At 51.1% G+C, this 22,421-nt stretch overlaps 3 protein-coding genes across 4 annotated transcripts; 2 read left to right on the top strand and 1 right to left on the bottom strand.

The window, feature by feature from the left end:
• Positions 1-1,254: 1,254 nt before the first annotated feature.
• EFNA1 (ephrin A1) lies at positions 1,255-8,310 on the top strand. The gene is made up of 5 exons (XM_043877009.1): positions 1,255-1,871; positions 5,629-5,924; positions 6,939-7,004; positions 7,171-7,221; positions 7,396-8,310. The coding sequence occupies exons 1-5, from the start codon at positions 1,408-1,410 to the stop codon at positions 7,506-7,508; spliced, it is 990 nt and encodes a 329-aa protein (XP_043732944.1). The 5' UTR covers positions 1,255-1,407; the 3' UTR covers positions 7,509-8,310.
• A 943-nt stretch (positions 8,311-9,253) lies between these two features.
• Positions 9,254-11,712, top strand: SLC50A1 (solute carrier family 50 member 1). The gene is given in 7 exon segments (XM_043877010.1): positions 9,254-9,446; positions 9,754-9,831; positions 9,986-10,109; positions 10,694-10,855; positions 11,127-11,246; positions 11,325-11,384; positions 11,386-11,712. Coding segments are annotated over 7 exon segments (666 nt in total). The 5' UTR covers positions 9,254-9,366; the 3' UTR covers positions 11,428-11,712.
• A 410-nt stretch (positions 11,713-12,122) lies between these two features.
• DPM3 (dolichyl-phosphate mannosyltransferase subunit 3, regulatory) lies at positions 12,123-12,792 on the bottom strand. Of its 2 annotated transcripts, none has more exons than XM_043877011.1 (2): positions 12,645-12,792; positions 12,123-12,477 (listed from the first exon to the last, which is right to left on the bottom strand). In XM_043877011.1, the coding sequence occupies exon 2, from the start codon at positions 12,470-12,472 to the stop codon at positions 12,194-12,196; it is 279 nt and encodes a 92-aa protein (XP_043732946.1). In that variant the 5' UTR covers positions 12,473-12,477; positions 12,645-12,792; the 3' UTR covers positions 12,123-12,193. The 2 variants fall into 2 exon arrangements, with proteins under 2 accessions (XP_043732946.1, XP_043732947.1); XM_043877012.1 differs by having other exon boundaries at positions 12,649-12,754.
• Positions 12,793-22,421: the final 9,629 nt, after the last annotated feature.

Raw genomic sequence — 22,421 nt, 5'->3', positions numbered from 1 at the left:
CCCGCCCGAGCCCTCCCTCAAGCCCAGGCTCCTCCCCGGCAGGGGTCAGCGCCGGACTAGCCGCGGCGTCCCGGCCCCCCTCCCCCGCCTCCGTAATTACAGGCGTTGTGGCCAGGCCTGGCCGCAAAAGAAGAGGATGAAACAGCTTGGGAACTGGGGAAGCTCGGCCCGAGCTTCTCGGGGTGGGGGGAAAGAGATGGGGGGGCGGGTCTGCAGCTTCCCGCTTTGCGCAGCCGCGTGGAAGAGCTGGCCAGGGGTGCACACAGACTCGCAAAATCAACTCTGAGCGGGCATACAAAGAGTCACACAGTCGCACACAGGAACCACGAAAGGCACGCGGGCACACAGCACTGGGACCTCCAGCTCCAGATTCTCTCTCTCTCTCTCACACATACACACACCCCCCTAATCAAACACCTGCCCGCCCTCTCCGCCCCGAGAGCTGGGAGGCAGACACCCACCCCCCCAACCCCCCGCTCCAGACGGCAGCAGACCCCGGCGGAGAGAGGAGCCCCGAGAGGCGAATTCCAGCGGGTTTGTTTACACGGCTCGGGGGGAGGGGGCCGAGTTGGATACTGGGGCCCGACGGACTGGAAGACCCAGCCCAAACTGGGCCAGACACAGCCGCCGCCCGGCCTGGGACGCCGCGCACAAGCACCCCTTCCGGGCCTTTAGTCCGCAGCCCCGGCTCTCCAGTGCACGTTTCCCCCTCCTCTTCACACACTGTTCACAGACATTAGCATGCGTTCGTCAAAGTTTCACACGCTTCCCCACACGCGGCTGTGATACTACTCACAAATGCTTTCACGCCTGCGCGCTCTCACACGTATTTACACACGCCAGATGCACATGTGTGGTTTCGGTTTGTCGCCCTTCAGGCCGAGATTCTCAGTCCATATTCAAACTCTGTTCGCACGGTACACACGTGTTGGCACACACACACACACACACACACACACACACACACACACACAGGTCATTAGTGCCCTTTGGAGCCCTAGAAACAAGAGCGCACCCCCTCGGGGGCCCACGATCCCATGTCCCCCCCTCTCACAGGCACTGACGGTCAGAGGCGCCCTTAGCCCTAGCCGCACACGTTACACACTTGATCACACACAGGGTCGTACTTTATTCCCGGCATCTAGGCGATGACACAATCTCCCGAACAAAGACAACATTGACAAACCCAACAAAAACAAACAGCCTCGTGTGTGGGGAGGGGCAGCCGAGCAGAGTCCGGGAAGGGGGTGGGTAGGAGGAAAGTGTGGGAACGCGGGCACCCAAGCCCGGGCGTTACAAGGCTCGGGAAAGGCGCGGGACCTGTCCACAACCTCGCACCCGCCAAGATCGGCGCGCGGCGCCGCCAGCCAGGCCCGGCACCCGCGAGTTGGCAGACCCGCATGTGGAATGCGTTCCCTTCTCCCGCACGCGACTGCGCCCGGGACACAGACCCACAAAGCTGCACGCGGACCCACGAGTGAGCAAACACAACGCCGAACAGATTTACCGGGCGGAGGTGCGCGCTCCGCTCCCCTCCCCCTGCCCCTGCCCTCCCCTCCTCCACCTCCCCAGCCCCCAGGCCCCGGGCAGCCGCGCGCCGGGCGGGGCGGGGGCGGGGGCGGGGCGGGGTGTCGGGCGGTGCCGGCCCAAAAGGCGGAGTCGCGAAGCGGAGGGGCCAGAGCTGCGAGCGCGGTGCTGACTGCGCTGCCGAGAAACCCTGCGGGAACCCAGACTCGGAGGAGCCCCTCGTCCCCGCCCGGCCTGGCCAGGCCCCGCGCTATGGAGTTCCTCTGGGCCTCTCTCTTGGGTCTGTGCTGCAGTCTGGCCGCTGCTGACCGCCACACCGTCTTCTGGAACAGTTCAAACCCCAAGTAAGCCCGAGTCACCGGCCGACAGCCTGGACGCCCGGTTGGCACCGCTCCCCCCTCCAGGTTAACTGTCCCGCCCGGCCCCTAACCTGAGTCTTGGGGAGGTGACCAGCGGCGGGAGGGCTCCCATAGATTTTCTTCTCGCCCATAACCGAGAGTTACACCCCAGGGCAGGGCCCTGCCGGCATCTGCTTGCACCGTACGGTCTCTGCCCCTCTTTTCCTTCCCTCTGCTACAGCTGTTACTTCTGTTAGGTGGGAAGTTAGACATGAGCAACAATGGGACGCCTCGCTGAAAGGGATGCAAGCTGATCTCTAAAATCCATCCCGGACACACCCAGGAGAGCTCACTGATGTGCTACAAAAAAACCACAGAGACCTTTCAACGCCTGCACATGCGCCCTAGGCACACAGTGGATACAAAATAACCACAGGGGTTTCTCCAAGTAACCTTAGGCAGTTAGGAGCCCAGTAAGAGCTCATGAATATTCTACATCTAAGTGTAACAGACCAAATTATGGGAAGACATAAACAACATAGCCTGCTGTTATATGACTTACAATTGTCAATCGGCCTTGAGTGTATGCCCATTTGCATCCCCTTTCATTCATTGGTGGTGGGTACAAGCTCTGCTTTGCACCCGCCATAACCAGAGGAGGAGACTGGACGAATGAAAGGGGGAAGCCAAGAGGGATTAACTGGAAGGGTAAGGAAGGCTCTTTTGATGATCAGTCTGCTCCCATGTCTTAGGAGTGTCTGTGTAGTAAGAGATCTGTCTGCTTGAGCTAAACTGAGCTGTAACTTGTCTGTTACTCTACACCCTTTAGACTGTCGATCCTTTGGATGCTGAACACCTCCTGCCTCTGGCAGGGCCACTCTCTCTGACCTTCAGGGCTCTTGTTCTAAGCCCTTCTACCACAAAGGCCTCTGTGTATTTGGGCATTTACCTACACTGACAGGTCTTGACATCCAGAGTAAGAAGAATTCCTACAGTAATCCTGGAAAGACTCTTCAGGAGGAACCTGGGCTTGCCTGAATTCAGTGTTTATTCTGATTTTAAGGTGTCCCTGGAACACCCCCCCCCCCAAGGGTCTTCTGAGGTGGCAGGAGTGAGGCATATGTTGTGTGTGGGTAGGCTTGAAGGAGTCACCTGTATCTGAGGTTCAGGTAGTAAAACTGAAAAGAAGGGGAGAGACAGAGGTCATGGGGATGGTTCCAGAGGACAGGAAGGGGTTAAAAGGGTTACAAAGGGCTCTGGGCAGGAAGGAGTTAATTTCTCCTGGGCAGATTTAGGGCTGTGAGGCAAATGGTACTGGGAGGAAGAAGTTCCCATCGGACTCTTTGTTCTTGAGTTTTCTGAAGTTAGGGGAACAGTATTTGTGGGAAAACAGGAGAGGTGGGTAGGGTGGAGTAAGGAGAGGAGAGCTGGGCAACTTGGGGTCAGGGGAAAACACTCCACTCGGCTGGGCCACCCCCAGCCCTAGCAGGCCTACCCCCCCAATCCCCTTGAGAAATAGATTGTGCCAGTTTCCTCTGACCTTGTGGCAGCATTGCCTGGTGGGGGGTCTGTTGGGGAGGGAGGGAACAGACAGCTACCTGCCAAGCCAAGGGGGCAATGCCCTCTTGCCCATCAGCCGCTGTCTGATAGGACTGTAGTCGGCCCTCCCTCACCTCACTCCTTGCTGTCTGTTCTTTGCTTCTTTGACCCAATCTTGTCCTAGAGGGAGAGAGCAAAGTCCCTGTTTATGCCCATGCCAGGTGTTGGCTGAAGGAGGAGGAGGGGACAGGAAGCCGTGAGTAGGGGGAGGACCCTGGCCTTTTCCGTTCCCAAGCTCCCAGGTTTCCTCTCTTTCAGGAAGGAGCCTCTTCCTTGCCCCCCCCCACCCCCGCCTTCCCTGACGCCGCTGCCCGCCTTTCCCAGATAGCAAGCAAGAGTCAAAGGAGTGCTAAGTGGAGCAGATTGTACCCCCAGGAGGAGGGTGATGGGTGCACCCACCCAACACAGCGTCTGCCCTGTCCATCTGGACACACACACACTACTATGCCCAGGACTAAAGGGAAGCCAGCCCAGAGTGGAGTCCACAAGCAGCCAAGCCAGGCCCAGCCTGAGGGCAAAGATGAGGTGGCAGTGAGCTGGGCGGGTGTGAGGCTGGCATGGGTGACTCAGGGCAGTGGGCATCAGCCCTGGGATCTCCAGGCCCCAGGCAGGGGGCAGCGTGGGAAGAAGGGCAGTGCCGCCTGAACTGTGCGCTGGCCCAAGTATTCCAGGGCCAGGAACACCCCCTCTGATTCAGACCTGTCAGCTCCCTTTGCCTGAGGTGGGCACAGGGCCGTCCTGGGGTCCTGGGGGCTGAGCACATTTGATGAGGGACATTTTCACAGGTTCTCATGAAATCTGGGGCGGGTGGCAGAGGCAGATGAGGAATGAGTCAGTGCCCGTCACGGGAATGGAGGAAAGACGCCAGGCCCAGAGCTGAAATACCTGTTCTGAAATGGCTTCTATGTTTATCTCTCCACAGAGGAATTTTAAAAGCCTCTCTCTGCTCCTCTCTCTCTCTCTCTCTCTCTCTCTCTCTTTTCCCCAGAGTGGGGGAAGGGCCTTGGTAAGCCAGTGCGCTAGCATGCTCCTGTAGGGCCAGGCCTCTTAAGGGTCATGCTGACTGGGCAGTGGGTGCCCACCTCAGAGGCCTCTTGGCCTAACCCCCACCCCGCCCCCACACCCCTGCCCCTGGCTTTGGTTTGAAGCAAGTTGGCAGCCAACTCTGCTGAGTCTCTCGCTGGCAGTGCTTGGGGGGATTCAGAGAAGCTGACCGGCTTGGGAGAGGGAGGTGGGGAGGCACTTTTCCCCCTACTAGGACCCCACCCAGACTGGAGCCAGGTGTCTAGAGCTGGGCGGGGGAGGGGCCGGTGGGCAGTCAGGCTGGAGCCTGAGGAGCCTGGGGGGAATGGGCTGGGGGAGGGGAGCTGGCTCCACCTTGGGAAGGAGGGTCTTCTCTAGGGCTCATTTCACAGGAGGTGAACGTATGGCTTTTGGAGATAAAAGGACAAGAGAGGTTTTGGGGTGCTTTGAGAGAAGTGGACCAGGAGAGCTGAGCACTGATTTGAGAAGGGGGGGCGGATTTGAGAGGACCGGAAAAATTGATGAAAGCAATTTAACTTAAAAGGACTGGGCATTATCTGTGGGCCTGGATGTCCTGGGTATTGGGAGAAAAGTTAAGTTGAACAATATGAGATATACTCAGTGGGTCAAGGGGAAAATGAGAGGAGTAAGAAAAGTGAAAACAGATTATTGGGTGTCAAGCACTAGCATGGGAAAGAGAAAAGGTTACGTGGATTTTGATTACTGAATAGGCCAATAGGGTCTCAGATTGAGGTCTAACAGCATTTAAAGGAACAAGCGGTAGAACAGAGTTGGAGAAATATTGATAAGTAGAAGAGTGAGCTGAGGAAATATTTAGAAGCCCATCCTTGGGTAAATATCAGGGAGGTTATCGGAAGTGCTTTGGTACCTGAAAGATACTAAGTGGATGCTATTTAGAGGATTAGTGGCAGACAATGATGGTGGGGGGAATGTTTGGAGATAGTGGAAAGATATTTAAGAGATCAAGATCAGTAAATACTGGGAGTTAAGACTTTTTAAGAAATCTTTGGGGTAGGGTCCAGTATGAAATGTGAGGGGTCATGTAAATATTTGGAAGCTCAAAGGCTCTGGCCTGGCTTCTGAGTGACCACCCACTTTCTCCACCTTTGCGCATGTCCAGGTTTTGGAATGAGGACTACACAATACATGTGCGGCTAGATGACTACCTGGACATCATCTGTCCTCATTACGAGGATAACTCTGTGGCAGACGCGGCCATGGAGCAGTACACACTGTACCTGGTGGAGCACGAGCAGTACCAGCTGTGCCAACCCCAATCCAAGGACCACGTCCGCTGGTTCTGCAACAATCCCAAGGCCAAGCATGGCCCGGAGAAGCTGTCTGAGAAGTTCCACCGCTTCACAGGTTTTACCCTGAGCAAGGATTTCAAAGAGGGACACAGCTACTACTACATCTGTGAGTGCCCGGGAGGCATGCACACAGGTCCACTACTCGGGGACACACCTGACATGACGTACACGCTTCAGTACATGCCTAGTGGGGAGGCAAGCAGCAGACTGCCCCTTCCAATCCTGAATTCTGTTTTTATTCATTCCCATTACAAATGCAGAGTGAGTTTCTACTGTGTCCTGGGCACTCTGCTTGGCAGTGTAGTCACAGAGATAAATAAATAGAACACTGCACGGTCTCTGTCCTCCAGAATCTATAAAGGGACATACATCTATTAATACCACTAGAACAGGGGGATATGGTAGCTATGAGCTTAGGGGCCCTGAGAAAATGACTTGAATACCTGCCAGTCTGGGGGAGTGGGGTGCACCTCATAGAAGGCTTTCTGGGGAAGATGACCCAAGAGCTTAGGGCAAGTAGAGGAGCTGGCCAAACAAGAGGTCATGTACAGAGACAGCATGACATCCTCAGGGAACTCCAAATGGTTCAGACAGACTGGAGCAGGAGGGACACTTGGAACTGGGGAGATAGGAGCCTGGAGAAGTACACAGGTTAGGGCATGGGGACCCAAGAAGTGCTAAGGACTTTATCCTGAGGGCAGATTTTAGGAACTGTAAGATCAACTTTGTGTAGACTGGATCCAGGCCTCACCCTATCGGGGGGCTTAGGGAAAGCAAGGACATAGTGGCTGGGGAAGGGGAGCATATTGTGCAGGTCACCCCAACTTCAGGCTGGGAGGAGTGGAGAACGGACTGTGGGGAAGGGACAGTGTCTATATTCTTTTTATCATCACTTCCAAAGTCAAGGGTCATTCCCAAGAATGGGAGTTTGGACTGAACTTGGGGCAGAAAGTGGGCAAAAACTTTCTGGGCAAGTGGGGAAGGTGAGAATCAAAGATTAGAGGGAAGAGAGGGATTAAAATGAGTAGGGACCGAGAAAGCAGGGCCAGAGGCATTTGTACTTAATATTTTCTTCCAACAAAGTTTCCCTTCCTTAAAACTCTCTGGATTTATTTTGTAGCCAAACCCATGCACCACCAGGAAGACCGCTGCTTGAAGTTGAAGGTTTTCATCGATGGCAAAATCAGTGAGTGTCAGGGTCCTGTGGGCCTTCTTCCTCCATCCTGTCCTGGGCCAGGTCTAGAGATCTGGGATGGTTGGGAAGTCCCGTTGCCCAGTCCAGTCAGCACTCCCATTCCTTTGCCTCCTGCGTGTACCAAGTTACCTGACCTATGACCACCCTTATCTTTCAGCTCGCAGCCCTCAGGCCCATGCCAATGCACAAGAGAAGAGACTTCCAGCAGGTAGGTGGCTGGAGCAAATTGGGCCTGGGGCACAAAATGGGGTCTGCTTGAAGAGGCTGGGTATAAAAAGTGACTCCTTTGCCAGGCAAGGGCAGGGGAAACCTTGCTGGACTGAGGGCCAGTGCCAGCAGTAGGGCCACTCACCGTGGAGGCCTTTGCCCTCTCATCTTGCAGATGACCCGGAGGTGCAGGTTCTGCACAGCATCGGTCACAGCGCCGCCCCTCGCCTCTTCCCACTGGCCTGGGCTGTGCTGCTCCTGCCATTCCTGCTGCTGCAAATCCCGTGAGGGTGTGCACCACATCTATTGTAAGGACTGGAACCAGGCTGAGGAGGCAGGCGGGCCTCCCTCACCTACCTGGGGCCCCTCCCAAGGCCCCAGTCCTGGGAACCACTCCTACCACATGCTCAAGCTGCCACCCAGCAGCCTCAAAACGGGTCGATGTTAAGGGTTTCAACCCTAAGGAGGTCAGAAAGCCTGACAGTGCCATTCCCACCTCCACGTCAGAGGGATAGACAAAGAAGTGGAGACAGTCCTTTCCCCTCCATTCCTGCCCTTAAGCCAAAGAAACAAGCTAGACGGACATGGCCTCCTAAGAAGGGCACCGTGGGAGCCGAACTGGATGGGGCTTGAGGTCACAAGATGGACACTGAGCTTGGCAAAGATGCCCCTCCCATGGAGAGCCAGGATGGCTCTGAAGGAAGAGCAAGAGACAGTTTCCTCCTTGGGAGCCAGGGACAGGAGAAGCAGCATGCTTGCTTGGGTTGACCCAGCATCTCCCCCAGGACTTGCCTCTGTGGAGCTGCCACAGGGAGGTCTGTAGTCAGACGCTGCATCCTCTCTCATCCTGGGACATCACTCCGCAGAGCTGCACCAGCAGGGGGGCTGTGCCAACCTGTTCTTAAGAGTGTAACTGTAAGGGCAGTGCCCACGTGCAGTCTACGCCTAGTCTGTAGCCTGAAGGGCAGGGCCCACAAGTACGGAATGTATATGAACTTGATGTGTGTCTATGCTGATTTCTACAACTGGAGTTTTTTTTTTATACAGTGTTCTTTGTCTCAAAATAAAGGAATGTGTTTGTTTTTTTGGACATGGTTTTCTGCCCCTCCTTCCTAATTTATGACCACTGAGACCTGCTACTTGCCAGGCTCTGCACTATATCAGTAGCAAGGGGGGTTGAATTTTTTCTCCTCTCTCTAGAAATAATGCCTTTTACCAGCCCATAAGGGTGGGTGTTTCCTCCTCTGAGAATTGTCCAGGACAAGAGTGCTCCCTACAGCAGTTCCAGGCTGCACCCCACTCTGGAAGGTCCTTGTGTCCAACCGCTGCCCAGCCCCCTCCCTCTCAGCGCTGGGCTTCGGCATACTTACTCTTCAGGTACTCAAACGCTGTTGGGTGAGTCAAGGCAGCCGCTTGGAACGCCAGCTGAGGCATGCGGCCCGCCTCACGGCCCCACCAGCAAAGACGTGTGGGAGGCTGGGAGGGAAAGTTCCCAGCAGCAAGCTGGTTGGACTGGATGGGGGTCAGTGATACACTTGGCCAGTGGATTCGCCAAGTCACAGAAAGTTGGCAGTGTTGGCTGCAGGGGGAGGGCATTTCACAAAGACTCGGTGATTCCTGGCAGTTCCAGTTATTTAGGGAAGAAACCGGAAAGAGGCTTCAGCAAACGGGAAAATCTCCCAAACTCTGGCCAACTTGAAGCTGTGAGCTGGGGTCCTGCATCGGAAGCGTGTTGAAGTCTGCCTAGCAAGCTTTTGTTTGGAGTTCCACCACGTAGGCTCGCGGGCCAGAGGGAAAGAGTTGAGGCTGGGGGTCTAGGTGATCCAAAGAGTAAGCAGAGAGTGTGGAGCGGCTGATGCCGGGACAAACCCGCGGAGCCTTAGAAAGGAGGCCTCACGGAAAATAGAAAGCAACGTGAAGACCCTAAACGCTGCGCAGGGTCGGGACAGGCCCTCGGAGAGGCGGGGCTCGAGCTCGGGCTTGACGTTCTAGGGGTGGGCCAGGTTCCGGTTCAGTTTCCGGGGGGACCGCCGAGCGCGCAGGGGCGGAGCCAGGGGCGCGAAGGGGCGGGGCTCCGGCGTCGGGGGCTCCGGATCCTGCTAGCTGGCCCCGGGCGCGGAGAGCGGGATCTGCGACTCGGGGAGGGATGCAGGCGGGCGGTTTGGCCGACTCGCTTCTTTCTGGAGCTTGCGTGCTCTTCACCCTCGGCATGTTCTCCACCGGCTTGTGAGAGAGCGGACGGGCTGGGCTGGGGCAGGACAGGAAGTCACGAAAGGAGAGAGAGGGGACAGAGACGTGGCCGCTCTGTCAGGTTACATCTGGAACCTAGGGTCAAAGTGGAATCGGGTCGAGGGGAACGGGGTACAAGGGCGAGGCTGGTCATTTGACCTGAGAGGGAAGGCCAGGGAGTTGAGGGTAGGGCTGGGGGTCTGCGGTTGTCCGGGAAGGATGACAGGCATCGGGGATTTCGACTCCCCAGCAGCCTGGCTCTTCCTTTCCACCTCTCCCCCCTGCCTTCGGGGCCCCGTTACAGCTCGGACCTCAAACACATGCGGATGACCCGGAGCGTGGACAATGTCCAGTTCCTGCCCTTTCTCACCACGGATGTCAAGTGAGAGGGGGCGATGCCTGCTGGGGGGAAAGGCTGTCTGAGGGAGGCTGGGGAGGGGTGAGGAGGAATGTGGACGAGGCCCCTTGGGTTCCGCCCCCCCCCCCACGTTCACACTCAACCCCGCTTGACAATGTCCCTCCCCTGCACCCTGCAGCAACCTGAGCTGGCTGAGTTATGGGGCCTTGAAGGGAAACTGGACGCTAATCACCGTCAACGCCGTGGGTGCTGTGCTTCAGACTCTGTATATCTTGGTGTACCTGCACTACTGCCATCGGAAGGTAGAGGCCCTTCCTCTGCTGCACGCCCTGCCCTGCCTTGCTGGCAAGGCAAACACTGCTTTTCCTAGAAGACTATAACAGGCTGGCACTGCCACCATTTCCTGGAAGACCCCTGCAGCCTTGCAGTCCTCCTTCCGCCATAACGTCAGCCTTCTGAGATTCACATATTGTCCCCATTCTGGCAAAGCTGATAGCTCTGCCAAGCCTGAAAGTGCCTTGCTGCCCAACAGAGTGAAAAGAGATTTTTGTCTCCACAGTTCCTTCAAAGTCAGTGCCAGTGGCTGCGAGTGAGATGATTAGCTCTGCTTCCCCATTCACACAAGCATTAAGCTCCTACTCTGTAGCAAGCTCACCTCAAAAAAAAGATACCTTTCTCTCTCCTAGAAACCTCCAGGGTTTGGGTAGATCAGACCCATGCTGAAATCACTGGTGGGAAAGAGGCTGTGGCAAGTGCTATACTGGAGGCTTAGGCAACGGCTGGCCCCCCCACTGGAGCACGGGTGAAGGCGGGATGAATTAATTCCAGCAGCAGAGTCAGAGGGCTCCTGGCACATCCAGAAGTATGGCTACTCTCTCTTCTGTAGCGTGCCGTGCTCCTTCAGACTACAACCCTGCTGGCAGTCCTTGTCCTGGGTTTTGCCTACTTTTGGCTCCTGGTGCCCGACCCCGAGATGCGGCTTCAGCACCTGGGCCTCTTCTGCAGTGTCTTCACCATCAGTATGTACCTCTCACCACTAGCTGACTTGGTGAGTGGGGGTGTCCGGGGAGGTAAGGGAGATAAATCTCCCACGGACAGAGACTGTAGCTTTCAGTCCAGAGGAAGGGAAGACCCAAATCCTGGAAGGAGACAGGGCAGTAGAGCTGGGTGAGTGGGAGGCAGGAGGGAAAGGTTGGGTAACAGAAGATCATGGGGGCTGTTTGATGTTTTTTTGTTGGGTTTTTTTTTGAGGAAATTCTGGGCAAAGTGGGAGATTTACCATGTGCCTGGTTAGGAGTGTCTTTCATCCTTTCCCATAGACCAAGGTCATTCGTACTAAATCAACCCAGCGTCTCTCCTTTTCACTCACCATTGCCACCCTCCTCACCTCTGCCTCCTGGACACTCTATGGGTTTCGACTAAAAGATCCCTACATTGTGGTAAGCAGAACAAGGGCAGGGTGACAGGTGTGTATGAGGTGGAAAATCAGCTCCTCATAGCAGTCCTTGTGATTTCAGGTGCCAAACCTTCCAGGAATTCTCACCAGCTTCATTCGCTTCTGGCTTTTTTGGAAGTACTCCCCAGGAGGGAGACAGGAACTGTCGGCTTCTACAAACCTGAGGGAGTTCACCTGACCACTGGGCACCTATAATGCCAACCTATTACCAAAGAAACTTCCTTGTTTCAGCCGCTCCTGCTGGTTAGCTCCACAGGGGCAGTGGTTTGTGGTAAAGGAAAAGAATGCTTTGAGAATCTGGAGACTAAAGAAAAAACTTTAGTTAGAAGATTGGATGGAACCTGGGAGATGAATTCATTTTTTTTTTTCAAGATTTTATTTTTTAACTTTGGAGGTGGGGGGAAAATCTTTAGAATGTGCCTTAAAATAAACTGTTCCCTACCCCTGCCCATCAAGGCTCCTTCTCTATTCAGGGATAATCAATCCACCTGGTTGGGTAAAGGGTAGAAGGGCACTGTCTGATTCACAGTTGCTCTTGGACTGGTAGGGTTAGCTCAGAAAAGGTATCTGGAAGAACCAAGAAATTGGAAAGACCTAAGAAGGCTTTAAAAAAGAACAGAGCTTGGGTGTTATGAACAGACTTCAAGAAATCTCTCCTAACAGGGCTAAAAAGACCAGGAAAGTGAAATGATTTTTCCATTGAGAGATCTTGAGAAAGGGGGTCTGTGCCTCCTTCAGAGCAAAAAGGAAGAAGCACCAGCAAAATGCAAAAGATAAAGGCTGTGAGAGAGCCTCAAGGAGCCTCTCTCAACAGTTAGTACACATCTGTTCCCAGCATCCATACTCAAACCAAACAAGCTTAGAAAATAAACTGGCCCTTTAATGGGGAATGGGAGAACAGGCTGTCCGGGAGGGATCGGGGTTAGAGTGTCAGAAGCGCAGTCCCCTGCGGGTCAAGTCGGCTCTGGCTTCTTGGATCTGGCTCTGCAGCTCGCGGGCGGCGTCCTCGCAGTCGTGAAAAGTAGCGACGCGGTAGCCCACGGTGCCCAGGGCATAGCAGCCGGCAGACACCAGCAAGTAGGCGGGCAGTGGCCACAGGACCTCCCGGAAAGACGAAGGCAGCTCCAGGCCCAGGGCTCCCATGGTCAGGGCCGCCCAGGTGGAGCCCAGGAGCGCCAGCCCCCACAGCCACTGCGCTAATTTCGTCATGGACACTGCGGGAAGAGGAAGCAGAGCTCGAGGTCCCTGACACCCCACGACCTGCTCTTCACCCGAGACCACTCCCTGTCCTTCTCCCTCACCCACCCTCCATACCACCTAACCTCAGGGACACTGGCCCAACGCTCCCGCCCTCCCCAATCGGCCCTTCACCTACGCTTACCTACCCGCCCGGCGTCTTCCCGGCTCCACACAGCGCCGACGTCAGCTTCCGGAATCCTCCGCGGCTCGCGCTTCGCCGCCGCGCTGCCTTCTGGGAGTTGTAGTCCTCGAGGGGTGCCCGGCCACGGCCTTGACCTAGGCTGCACTCAGCAGGCCCTTCTCCTGTAGCTGCAGCCTGGGCCGGAAGAGCTTTCAGTGCTGCATTTCTCCCTTGAGACCCCGCTCAAAGCTGGCGTGGGGCTTGTAGACAACCTAAAGACACCCTTAAGTCTTGCAACAAGGTGGGAATGTAATATCGTTCCTCTTTTTTTTTTTTTTTTTTTAATATCGTTGCTCTTAAATAAGCTTCTTTTGCACAAAAATTCCACTCATTCATTCATTCACTTATTTACGCTTTTTTATTCATTCACGCAGTGGAACGTTTCTTGAGCGTCACGTTAGACTTTGGAGAAATAGAGATGTCAAGAATGGCCCCTTCTCTGGTGGAGGGAAGAAAGCAGGAATCAAGAAAACAGATGCACTGACAACTAAACGTGGTGCTCTGAGATTGGTGTTAGAACAGAAGTTGTCATACTTTAAAAGAGAAATTCAAAGGAGCAACCAGTAGGACTTGGAGCCAGAGGACGAAGTGCTCCAGGAAGGTGTCTTTAAGGGAAAACACTTGTGGGGACAGAGCAATCACCTGATGTGTTTAGGGTATTAAGAGAAGGTGTATATACAGCTTTCAGAATTTGGGGGATGAATTCATGGCAGGTATATAGAAAACCAAGTTAAAGAAAATGTCAGGCAGGGAGTTCCCTGGTAGTCCAGTGGCTAAGACTCTGTGCTCCCGCTGCAGGGGGCCTCAGGTTAGATCCCTGGTCAGGAAACTAGAGTCCATTTGCTGCAACTAAGACCCAGTGCAGCCAAATAAATGAATAAATATTAAGAAAAAGAAAAAAAAAAAAAGGTCAGGCAATTATCAACTTCAGGGAAAACCAAGAGTTATAAAAGGAAAGAAAGAATTATAAAAGCCTGTCTGATAAAGACGACTAAGAACATAACTGTAATTGGACAGTTGGGTTTATTCACTTGCTGCTACAAGAGAGAACACAAACCAGAGGAACTGTGGAGCAGCTCATCAAACAAAGGAAAAAGCCAAATCATTACAGAATATGGGAAACAGCTGAGTTCAGATGATATTTAAATGAAGTAGTATTTTGATAGGTTCAAGGTAAGCACAGATGTAAGTGAAAGAGTTAACGACAGCCTGGACTGAGAAGTAAACTGCGGGTCCACTTGGAAACTACAAAGTTAAGTTAAATAATTTTAGATAATTATGTAATAGATAACTACATAATTAAGATAAATGTGGAATGATATGTCCCAAACCCCAATATCTGAAGCTTTGCACCTAGGTTGGAAATTGAAGCTGCTTCTCTGTATCAAAGTAATCAACATGAAAAAAAAAAAAAAAACAAAGTAATCAACATGGGTTAAACCTCCCGCAAGAGTAGGATATGTCCCATTCTCACTTTTTGATTTCAAATAGAAAAGTTGTGACTGTATGATTTTAGAGAATGAAGTTTCTCAGCCCCATGTTCCCAAGGTTAATGAATAAAATCAGTTTTTACAGATTCACAGAGTCTTAGTACAAACACTACATAACTCAGTGTGTAGAATATTTTCACAACCATAATAATGTAAACACAAGCGTTGATTTAACTAAAATTTGGAATATATTTAAATTGAGAGGGTGGGGAGGGAAGTAAATGAGGAATCAGGATTAGAGAGAACTATATCCTCATTTCCCTTGGCAGGCAATTGATTGATTATACCTAAAATATAAAAAAAGAAATAATAGCATGAGCATGTTATTTAGAAATGCAGAAGGAAGTACAATAGAAAAGCGTCTTAGAAACTTGAGAGTGGTTTACAGAGGAGTATATGTATAAAGATAGGAAAATGGAGCAGGGGACTGTTATTTTTCTTTCCTTTATTTTTTAAAGATATTTATTGATTTATTTGGCTATGCTGAGTCTTAGCTGTGGCACATGGGATTGAGTTCCCTGACCAGGAACTAAATCCAGGCCCCCTGCATTATGAGATTGTAGTCTTAGCCCCTGGCCCCCTTAGAGAAGTCCCTGTTATTTCTCACTGACTATCTTATAGAACTAGATGGCCTTTTAAACTATGCAAATTCCTTTGTTAAAGTAAAAATTAAGGCAAAATTAAAATATTTTCAGAAACCTGCCATATGACCTTCAAAGGCCCACCCCAACTCCCTTCTCCATTCTTCCCCAAATCCTACTGGTTACCCACTCATGACCTCACTAGTCACACTGACTTTCAACACAGTTCAAGAGGCAGGCATCAGCCTTGCAGATCCAGAAATTCTGTCTTGTTCACCCATAGTAGACCTGGCCCTGAAAGATTGCCACACCCCAGAAAATTTGGGAGGGTAAAGATAATGAGAAGAAGCTTGCCTTACAACACATGAAAACAGATAATAAATTATAATGTCATAATAATAATCAGCAGAAGATTAAACATTCATTGAGGGGCTATTATGTACCATGTTCTATGTGACATTGCATGTTTGATTTTCACAACAGGCTGCAATAGGTACTTTTATTAATATATCCCCAGGTATGAATGAGGAAACCAAAGCAGAGAAGGTAAAAGGTAAGTAACTTGCCTGAGGTCATACAGGTAGTAAGTAGCAGACTGTTCCAACTGACTCAAAACTTTGTGCTTAGTAATTTCATCTTCCTCAGTACTGGTATAGGAATGGGCAGATAGTATCGTCATAGCAGCTGACATTCATTGATTGATTACTCTGTGCCAGGCACTCTAATAAGTACTTTATATGCATAATCTCACTCAATCTTCACAGCTACCCAATGAAGTAGGTACTATTATTATCTCCATTTCACAAATGAAGAAACTGAGGCACGCCCCAGATAGTCAGACCATAGAGCCTACTAACTTTGCCACTATGGTAGGTAGCTCATCTTCTTACCTAGATCAAGGGGCTTCTCTGGTGGCTCAGGGGTAAAGATCCATCTGCCAATGCAGGAGACATGAGTCCGATCCCTGGGCCAGAAGATCCTCTGGAGAAGGAAATGGCAGCCCATTCCAGCATTCTTGCCTGGGAAATCCCATGGACTGAGGACCCTGGAGGGCTACAGTCCATGGGGTCACAAAAGAGTCAGACGCAACTAAATAACAGCAACCTAGATCAATGGAACAAAATAAAAAGTGAGGAAATGGGCTTTCCTTGTGGCCCAGTGGTTAAGAATCCACCTAATTCCCAGATTGATCCCTAATCTGGGAAGATCCCACATGCCGTAGGTCAACTAAAGCCTGTGCCGCAACTACTGAGCCCGAGCACCTATAGCCTGTGCCCCACAACAAGAGAAGCACCACAAGAAGCCCAAGCACCTCAGTAAAGAGTATCCCCGCTCACGGCAACTAGAGAAAGCCCATGTGCAACAGTGAGGATCCAGAACAGCCAAAAATAAACTAAATATCTTTTTTAAAATGAAAAAAAAACAGATCAAACATATACCATTTCAGCATATGACAGAAATGGCATCTCAAGTGAGGAAAGATGAATTATTTGGAAAACACTTGCCACAAGCTTAGCATTTGAAGGGCCTCCCTGGTGATTCAGATGGTAAAGAATCTGACGGCAGGCAGTGCAGGAGCCTCGGGTTCTATCCCTGAGTCAGGAAAATCCCCTGGAGAAGGAAATGGGATCTCACTCCAGTATTCTTGCCTGGGAAATCCCATAGACAGAGAAGCCTGGTGGGCTACAGTCCATGGGGTTGCAAAGAGTCAGACATGACTGAGTGACTAACACTTTAGCATTTGAAAAATAAGTGAGATTTCAACCTAACATCTTACACTAAAATAAATTCCCAGTGCATTAAACAAAACAATGTGAAAAGTGAAACACTAAATATGCCATGGTTGGCATACATATATCGTGGCTATATATTTCTCGGATGTCCAGCTCAAGATCATGTCCTCCTGTTGTAGCCACGGTTTCCGGGAAACAAACTGACTCCCAGGACAGTGCAGATAGTGGAGTGCAGTTTATTACACTGCGGGCCCAAGGCAGAGTCTACTCTTAGCCAAGGACCCCGACCAGTTTTTTGTGAAAACCTTATATACCCTGAGTGTAGGTGCCCACACCCACCTCCCCAAATTCCCTGAAACTAGTCTGAACAAAGGAAAAGAAAGATACAAAGTTAACCTGTGAATCATATGCCTTAAGCCTAGGTAGTTAACAGTGGACTATTATCAATAGGCCTGTGGTCATACCCCAATAAGCATAATAGAATTTACGATTCTATTTGGTTACAAAGATAATAAGGGTATTCTTTTAGGAGACGGAGCCCTGGGGCTCTTCCATCGAGGGGGGGGTGGTCTGATTTTCCAGTTGGTATGTCGTTTCCATAGATACTGGGCATGTAGCTCAAAGTCCACAGTCCAGCCCGAGATGAAGTCCTGCTTTCAAGATGGAGCCTGTTCTGTCTGTTTCCTCCTTCACTCCAAGCAGCCTTCCTGCACCTTGACCCTGTTTTGCTCTTCTGAGCCTCCACAGACTCTCTTTCATAGATGGCACTTACCATGTTGAGCTATAGGTGTTTTGTTTCTTTGCTTGGCCTGCCTAGGAACATTGTAACTCCAGGACCAAGCGCAATGTGGGAAACCCAGAGGGCTTCTATAAACGTAGGATGGGCGGCAGAAGGAAGGATGGGTTAGCATTTGATAGTCTCCAGGAAAACTGGCCCAGCTCTCCTGATCCCAGGAAATATAACTACTGCAGAGACTCCCATCTGCTAGACACGGGGTCTTTGGCTTTGTATAGCAGTGGACAAAAGCCAGCAGATTCTTATGGTCCAGCTCCTCTCTCTTCAATCTTTTTGCAGATCATCACTCTTCTGCAGTCACAGCAGGTCACAAATACAAGTGATTATTGCAGTGTATTGAGAAATGGAATAATTTCCTGCCATATCAGTAAACAAGGACGTCACAGTCATCAGCAATGCAAGCCCTCCAAATGTTAATTTCTGAGCCCCTAGGGCACCGAAGAAGGAAAATACCTGTGATTCAGCAGACATCAGGCTGCAGCCACTCCATGCAGCAAGCTCTGAGGAACTCAGGATGTGAAAAACACAGGATGCTGGCCCCAGATAGCTGAGATGCGTATGAAAGGAATGATTTCAGTGATCCCAGACTCTTGCATCCTCCCATACGTAGAAAAGCACTAAATTCCTTCACTTGAGGTATCTGGTTTTCTTTAATTCACAGGAAATAATTTTGATGTTCAGAATACCTGCCCTCTGTTGCAAATATCTATGTAACCTGACTCCTCCCCTGCCTCCTCAGAGCAGTTCTCTCAGGGTTACTTGAGATTCTGTCTCCTGGGCTTGAAGTCCTAAAAATTCTCACCGAATAAAACATAACTCTCAACTTTTAGGTTGTGACTGTTTTTTAAGTTGACAATAGGAAAGGCAGTGCAGCTTGAGGGCTAAAAGTTTGAGCTTTTGGAGTCCAGAAGTCCTGAGGTTGGCTTCTGACTCTTTCCTTTACTTAGCTATGTGACTTTGGGCAAGTAGTTTAACCTCTCTGAGCTTCAGTTTTCTCATGTTTTTTGGAGTTTTCTCCTTTGGCGAGCTTTAGTTTCAGAGAGTCATAAATTCCAGAGATGTAAATCTGGAACCTTTATGCTAAAGTACACTAAAAATGGGAGAATAAGCAAAATTACATGCCATATAGAGGAAGAGATTGACTGTTTGGGGGGAAGGCCTGAGCCTCTATAAAAGAGGCCCTGAAGCCCGAGGTGATACGGGAAAGATGAGACAGAGACTTCAGGTAGGGGCTGGGGGTGGAATGTACAAAGCAGAGGGAAAGCCTGAACAAAGGCTGGGAGGCTTGAGTTCATAGTGAGTAATCCTCTGTGTCCACCTCTGGCACAATGACTGCTTCATGGAAGAGTGGCAGGAGGTGAGGCTGGAAAAGCTGGCCAGGGTCAGGCTACCTAAGAAAGACCCCTTGAAAGTGTTTGTGTTGGGGTTGGTCCCTCAGGTCAGCAGCTTCCCCCAGTAGAGGAGTGGGAGGTGGTGGTGTGTCAGGCAGCCGAGCTTTCTGGATGCCCACAGGTGCCATGGTGATTACTGGGTCCTTGAGGAAGTTTCCGGGTGATTAGGTTGTGTTGATTCCATCAGTGTCCCCAGGGTACCTGCAGCTCCATCAGAATGACAGGACAGACACACATGCAATCAACAAAAAAACATACAGACGAAATTACAGTCAAGCTTTCAGGGGAAATGATGGGTCAGAGATGGTGCTGCTGATTGGAGAAGGGAATGGAGTGAGTCAGGCGAATCAGAGGAGACCAAGATGGGAAAAGATGATGGCCTGAGGGAGGAGGAACACAGGAGCAGGCCTGGCAGCTGAGAGAGACATTCTGAGGATCCAGCAGCTTGGACGCAATGTAACCGGAAGCTGAATCTCAGCAAAGAGCTCACAGTGTGACAATGGTGTATGGCTAGTAGGGTTCTTGATTCTTTTTTTTTTTTTTAATTTCTTTTTACTTACTTGGTTCCACCAGGTCTTCTTTGCAGCATATGGAATCTAGTTCCCTGATCAGGAATCAAATCCAGGTCCCCTGCATTGGGAGCTTGGTGTCTTATCACTGGACCACCAGGGAAATCCTGGATTCTTGATTCTTTTAACAAGCATGTATTGAGCACCTCCTATACTATACATCAAGCAGTATTCTAGTGACTAAAAATGGACAAAATCTCTGCTTTCAATGAAGCCTGCAGTGAAAACAAACTGCTTCAATAAAATGATGGGAGATGGACCGGAAACACCTATTGAATATATCAAATAGTGAGGAATTCTGTGAAGAAAAATATAGCTAAGTGAGGGGCTAAAGGATCTCAGTGTACCATACTATATAGCAGGGTCAGAAGGGCATCTCTGAAAGGGAAACGTTTGCATGGAGACCTGAATGAGACCAAGGATGCAGACAGAAGTGTAGATCACTGCCAGACAGCTGTTCTAGGCAGTGGGAACAGCATGTGCAAAGGCCACGAGGTGTCACAGGGCTTGGGGTGGAATGGACGAGCGTGGGGAAGAGTGTGAGGCGATGCGGTCAGAGGCAGTGGGGGTCAGGCGCTGTGTTGTAACTACGCTGGTTAAGCATCATGACAAATATCACTGGACCTGAACTTCAACTCCAGCTCTGCCTTCCCTTATAATACTGAGCAGGTTATTTTAGCCTCTCTTTCATTTTACCCCATTTAATTCCACTAAAACAGGTGTATCAGAATTCTCCAGAGAACCAGAACCAGTAGAAGATACATGCGTGACATTTATTCTAAGGTCTTGGTTCACGGGGCTGTAGAGGCTGGCAAACCCAAAACCTGCAAGATCTTCCTCTGTCTTGACTTCATCCTGACCAGAGCTGGGAACAGGGGGAAAGGGCCAGGTTCCAGGCCACGTGAGCACAGACCAGCAAGAGCATCCAGCAGACCAGAGCAGCTCAGGTCCCGGGGTTATCTGCTGCTGAATTCCCTCCTTCTCTGGGGAGGTCAGTCTTTTGTTCGACGTGGTCCTTCAGTGCATTGGATGAGGGCCAACCACATTATGGAGGGCAATCTGCTTTACTCTTATTTTAAGTATAAATCTTATTCAAAAACACCCTCAAGAAACATCCAGAGTGAGAATTCCCCGGCAGTGCAGTGGTTAGAACTCCGCCTTTCCATGGCAGGGGGCACAGGTTCAATCCCCGGTCAGGGAACTAAGATCTCACATGCCACGTGGCACACCCCCCCAAAAAAAGAACATCCAGAGTAATGTTTGACCCAATATCCAGGCAATGTGGCCCAACTGGGTTGACATATAAAGTTAACTACACAGTAAGAATATCAATCTCATAAGGTTGATGTAAGTGATGAAATTGAGAATATCTGCAAAGCACAATGCTGACTGAAAAGGTCGTGGTTGCTATCATGTAAGGGACAAAAATGACGTTTGTCAAATGCCTAGTGGGTTGAGTGCTATGCTAGGCTCTTCCACACGTTGTTATTTAATTCCAATCCTCTTTACCACAATCTGAAGCAGATTTTCCAGGTGAGGAACTTAATGTGTATAAAAAACACTCAGCTTGCACAAGGACCTTCACCTGGCGTCAGAGCAGAACTAGAACTCAGGTCTGTCTGATTTCAAGACCTGGATTCTTTCCTACTGTACCACAGATGTCCAGAACCTGTAGCTGTCTGCGTCAGAAAAAAGGCCTCCATCACAGGGGTTTTGCCCGAGGCTCCATGGTAAAGAATCTGCCTGCAATGCAGAAGACGCAGGAGACTCAGGTTTAACCCCTGGGTCGGGAAGATCCCCTGGTGAAGGAAATGGCGACCCACTCCAGTATTCTTGCCAGGAGAAGAGTCTGGTAGGCTATAGTCTGTGGGGTCACAAAGGGTCAGACACGACTGAGCATTCACACACGAGGGCCGGAGATGGGGGCTGGGGGCTGAGAGCAGGAAGGGGGGGTCCCCCCTGGAGGGTGAGCCTAGACCCCCACACAAGTGTACAGGCACCTCAATCCAGAAATTGCTCTGAAGGAGGCCGTCAGCCCTCGTGGCAACCCTTGACCCAGAACAGGGGTGTGGGGAAGACTTTTCTGTGGGGCCTTGACTTGTGGAGGAGAATCTCTTTTCAGTCCCCCCTGATGGTGTGGCTTCAGCCTAAAAGTGGGGGAACGTTCCAGCTTATTTGAGGTGAGGGGAATTCTCAGAGAAGGGCTCCTCGCAGACCATAAGGGCCTCACAGACCATTTGGCTCAGGTCTCATTGTCACACAAGGCCTCAAATTTAGGCTTCGGATGTTATTTCTAGGTGTGGTTTCAGACAGTCTCCCACACTCTCACTCTCCCACAGAACAGAAAGAAGGATACAATACACAAGATTTAACTTGTACCATGGAATTTTCAAGCACATACAAAAGTAGAAAGAATCCCAATAACTCTGATGTGCCCATTATCATAGAATGTTACATTATAAAGTCAGGCCTGCAGTTCCCTGTGAAGGAAACATTTCTAAAAACCCTGTAATGACCTTGTGACTAGCATGAGTATATTGTCTCATAATTTTGTCTTAAGTGTTCATTTGTTAAGTGTACATATTTCAAACCTGCCTCTGTTTTTCTTCCATTTGAAGTGTATCTGGAACCTCAGTAGACAGAAGGGACCTGGACTTGTCTGTCTTGCAGAGGACCTGTCTGATGGGGGAGTGGTTGCTGAGAAATGTGGGCCCAGGTAGGAGATCCTGGAAGAGCTGGAAGGAAGGAGGCCCACCTCATGTGCCCAGGGATGCAGAGGCTGGGGCGGGAATGGCCGGCTCCGGCTCCTCGTGGCTCAGGGAAAGGGGGAGGGGGCGCGGGTGCACGCAGCTCTAAAGTCTGCTTCCTGCCCCAGGGCAGGCATTTTGCACTTTGCCCTCCACCCAAGGTGACGTGGTGCCCAATTCTAGAGCCAGTTAGGCGGCTTCTCTCTCTGCCAGGGCAGGAGCTCAACCAAATAGCACCTACACCTATGGTGGCCGGTTTGCTCTTAGCCCCCAGGGAGTGGGGAGGTGGGATTTGGGAGCAGGATCTTGGCCTTGCTCCCTGAGAAACTTCCAGCCTGCTGGCAGGGAGGCAAAGAAATGTACCTGAGGTGAAGCCATTACGTGCCACTAACTGTGCCCGCACAAGGGTTCCAGCTATTGTCTGCTTAGGA

Source organism: Cervus elaphus, chromosome 20 (genome assembly GCF_910594005.1).
Source record: "Cervus elaphus chromosome 20, mCerEla1.1, whole genome shotgun sequence".
In the NCBI taxonomy this organism is placed as follows: domain Eukaryota; kingdom Metazoa; phylum Chordata; class Mammalia; order Artiodactyla; family Cervidae; genus Cervus; species Cervus elaphus.
Note: the sequence above shows the minus strand (reverse complement) of the source record. Positions and strands in the feature narration are given on the sequence as shown.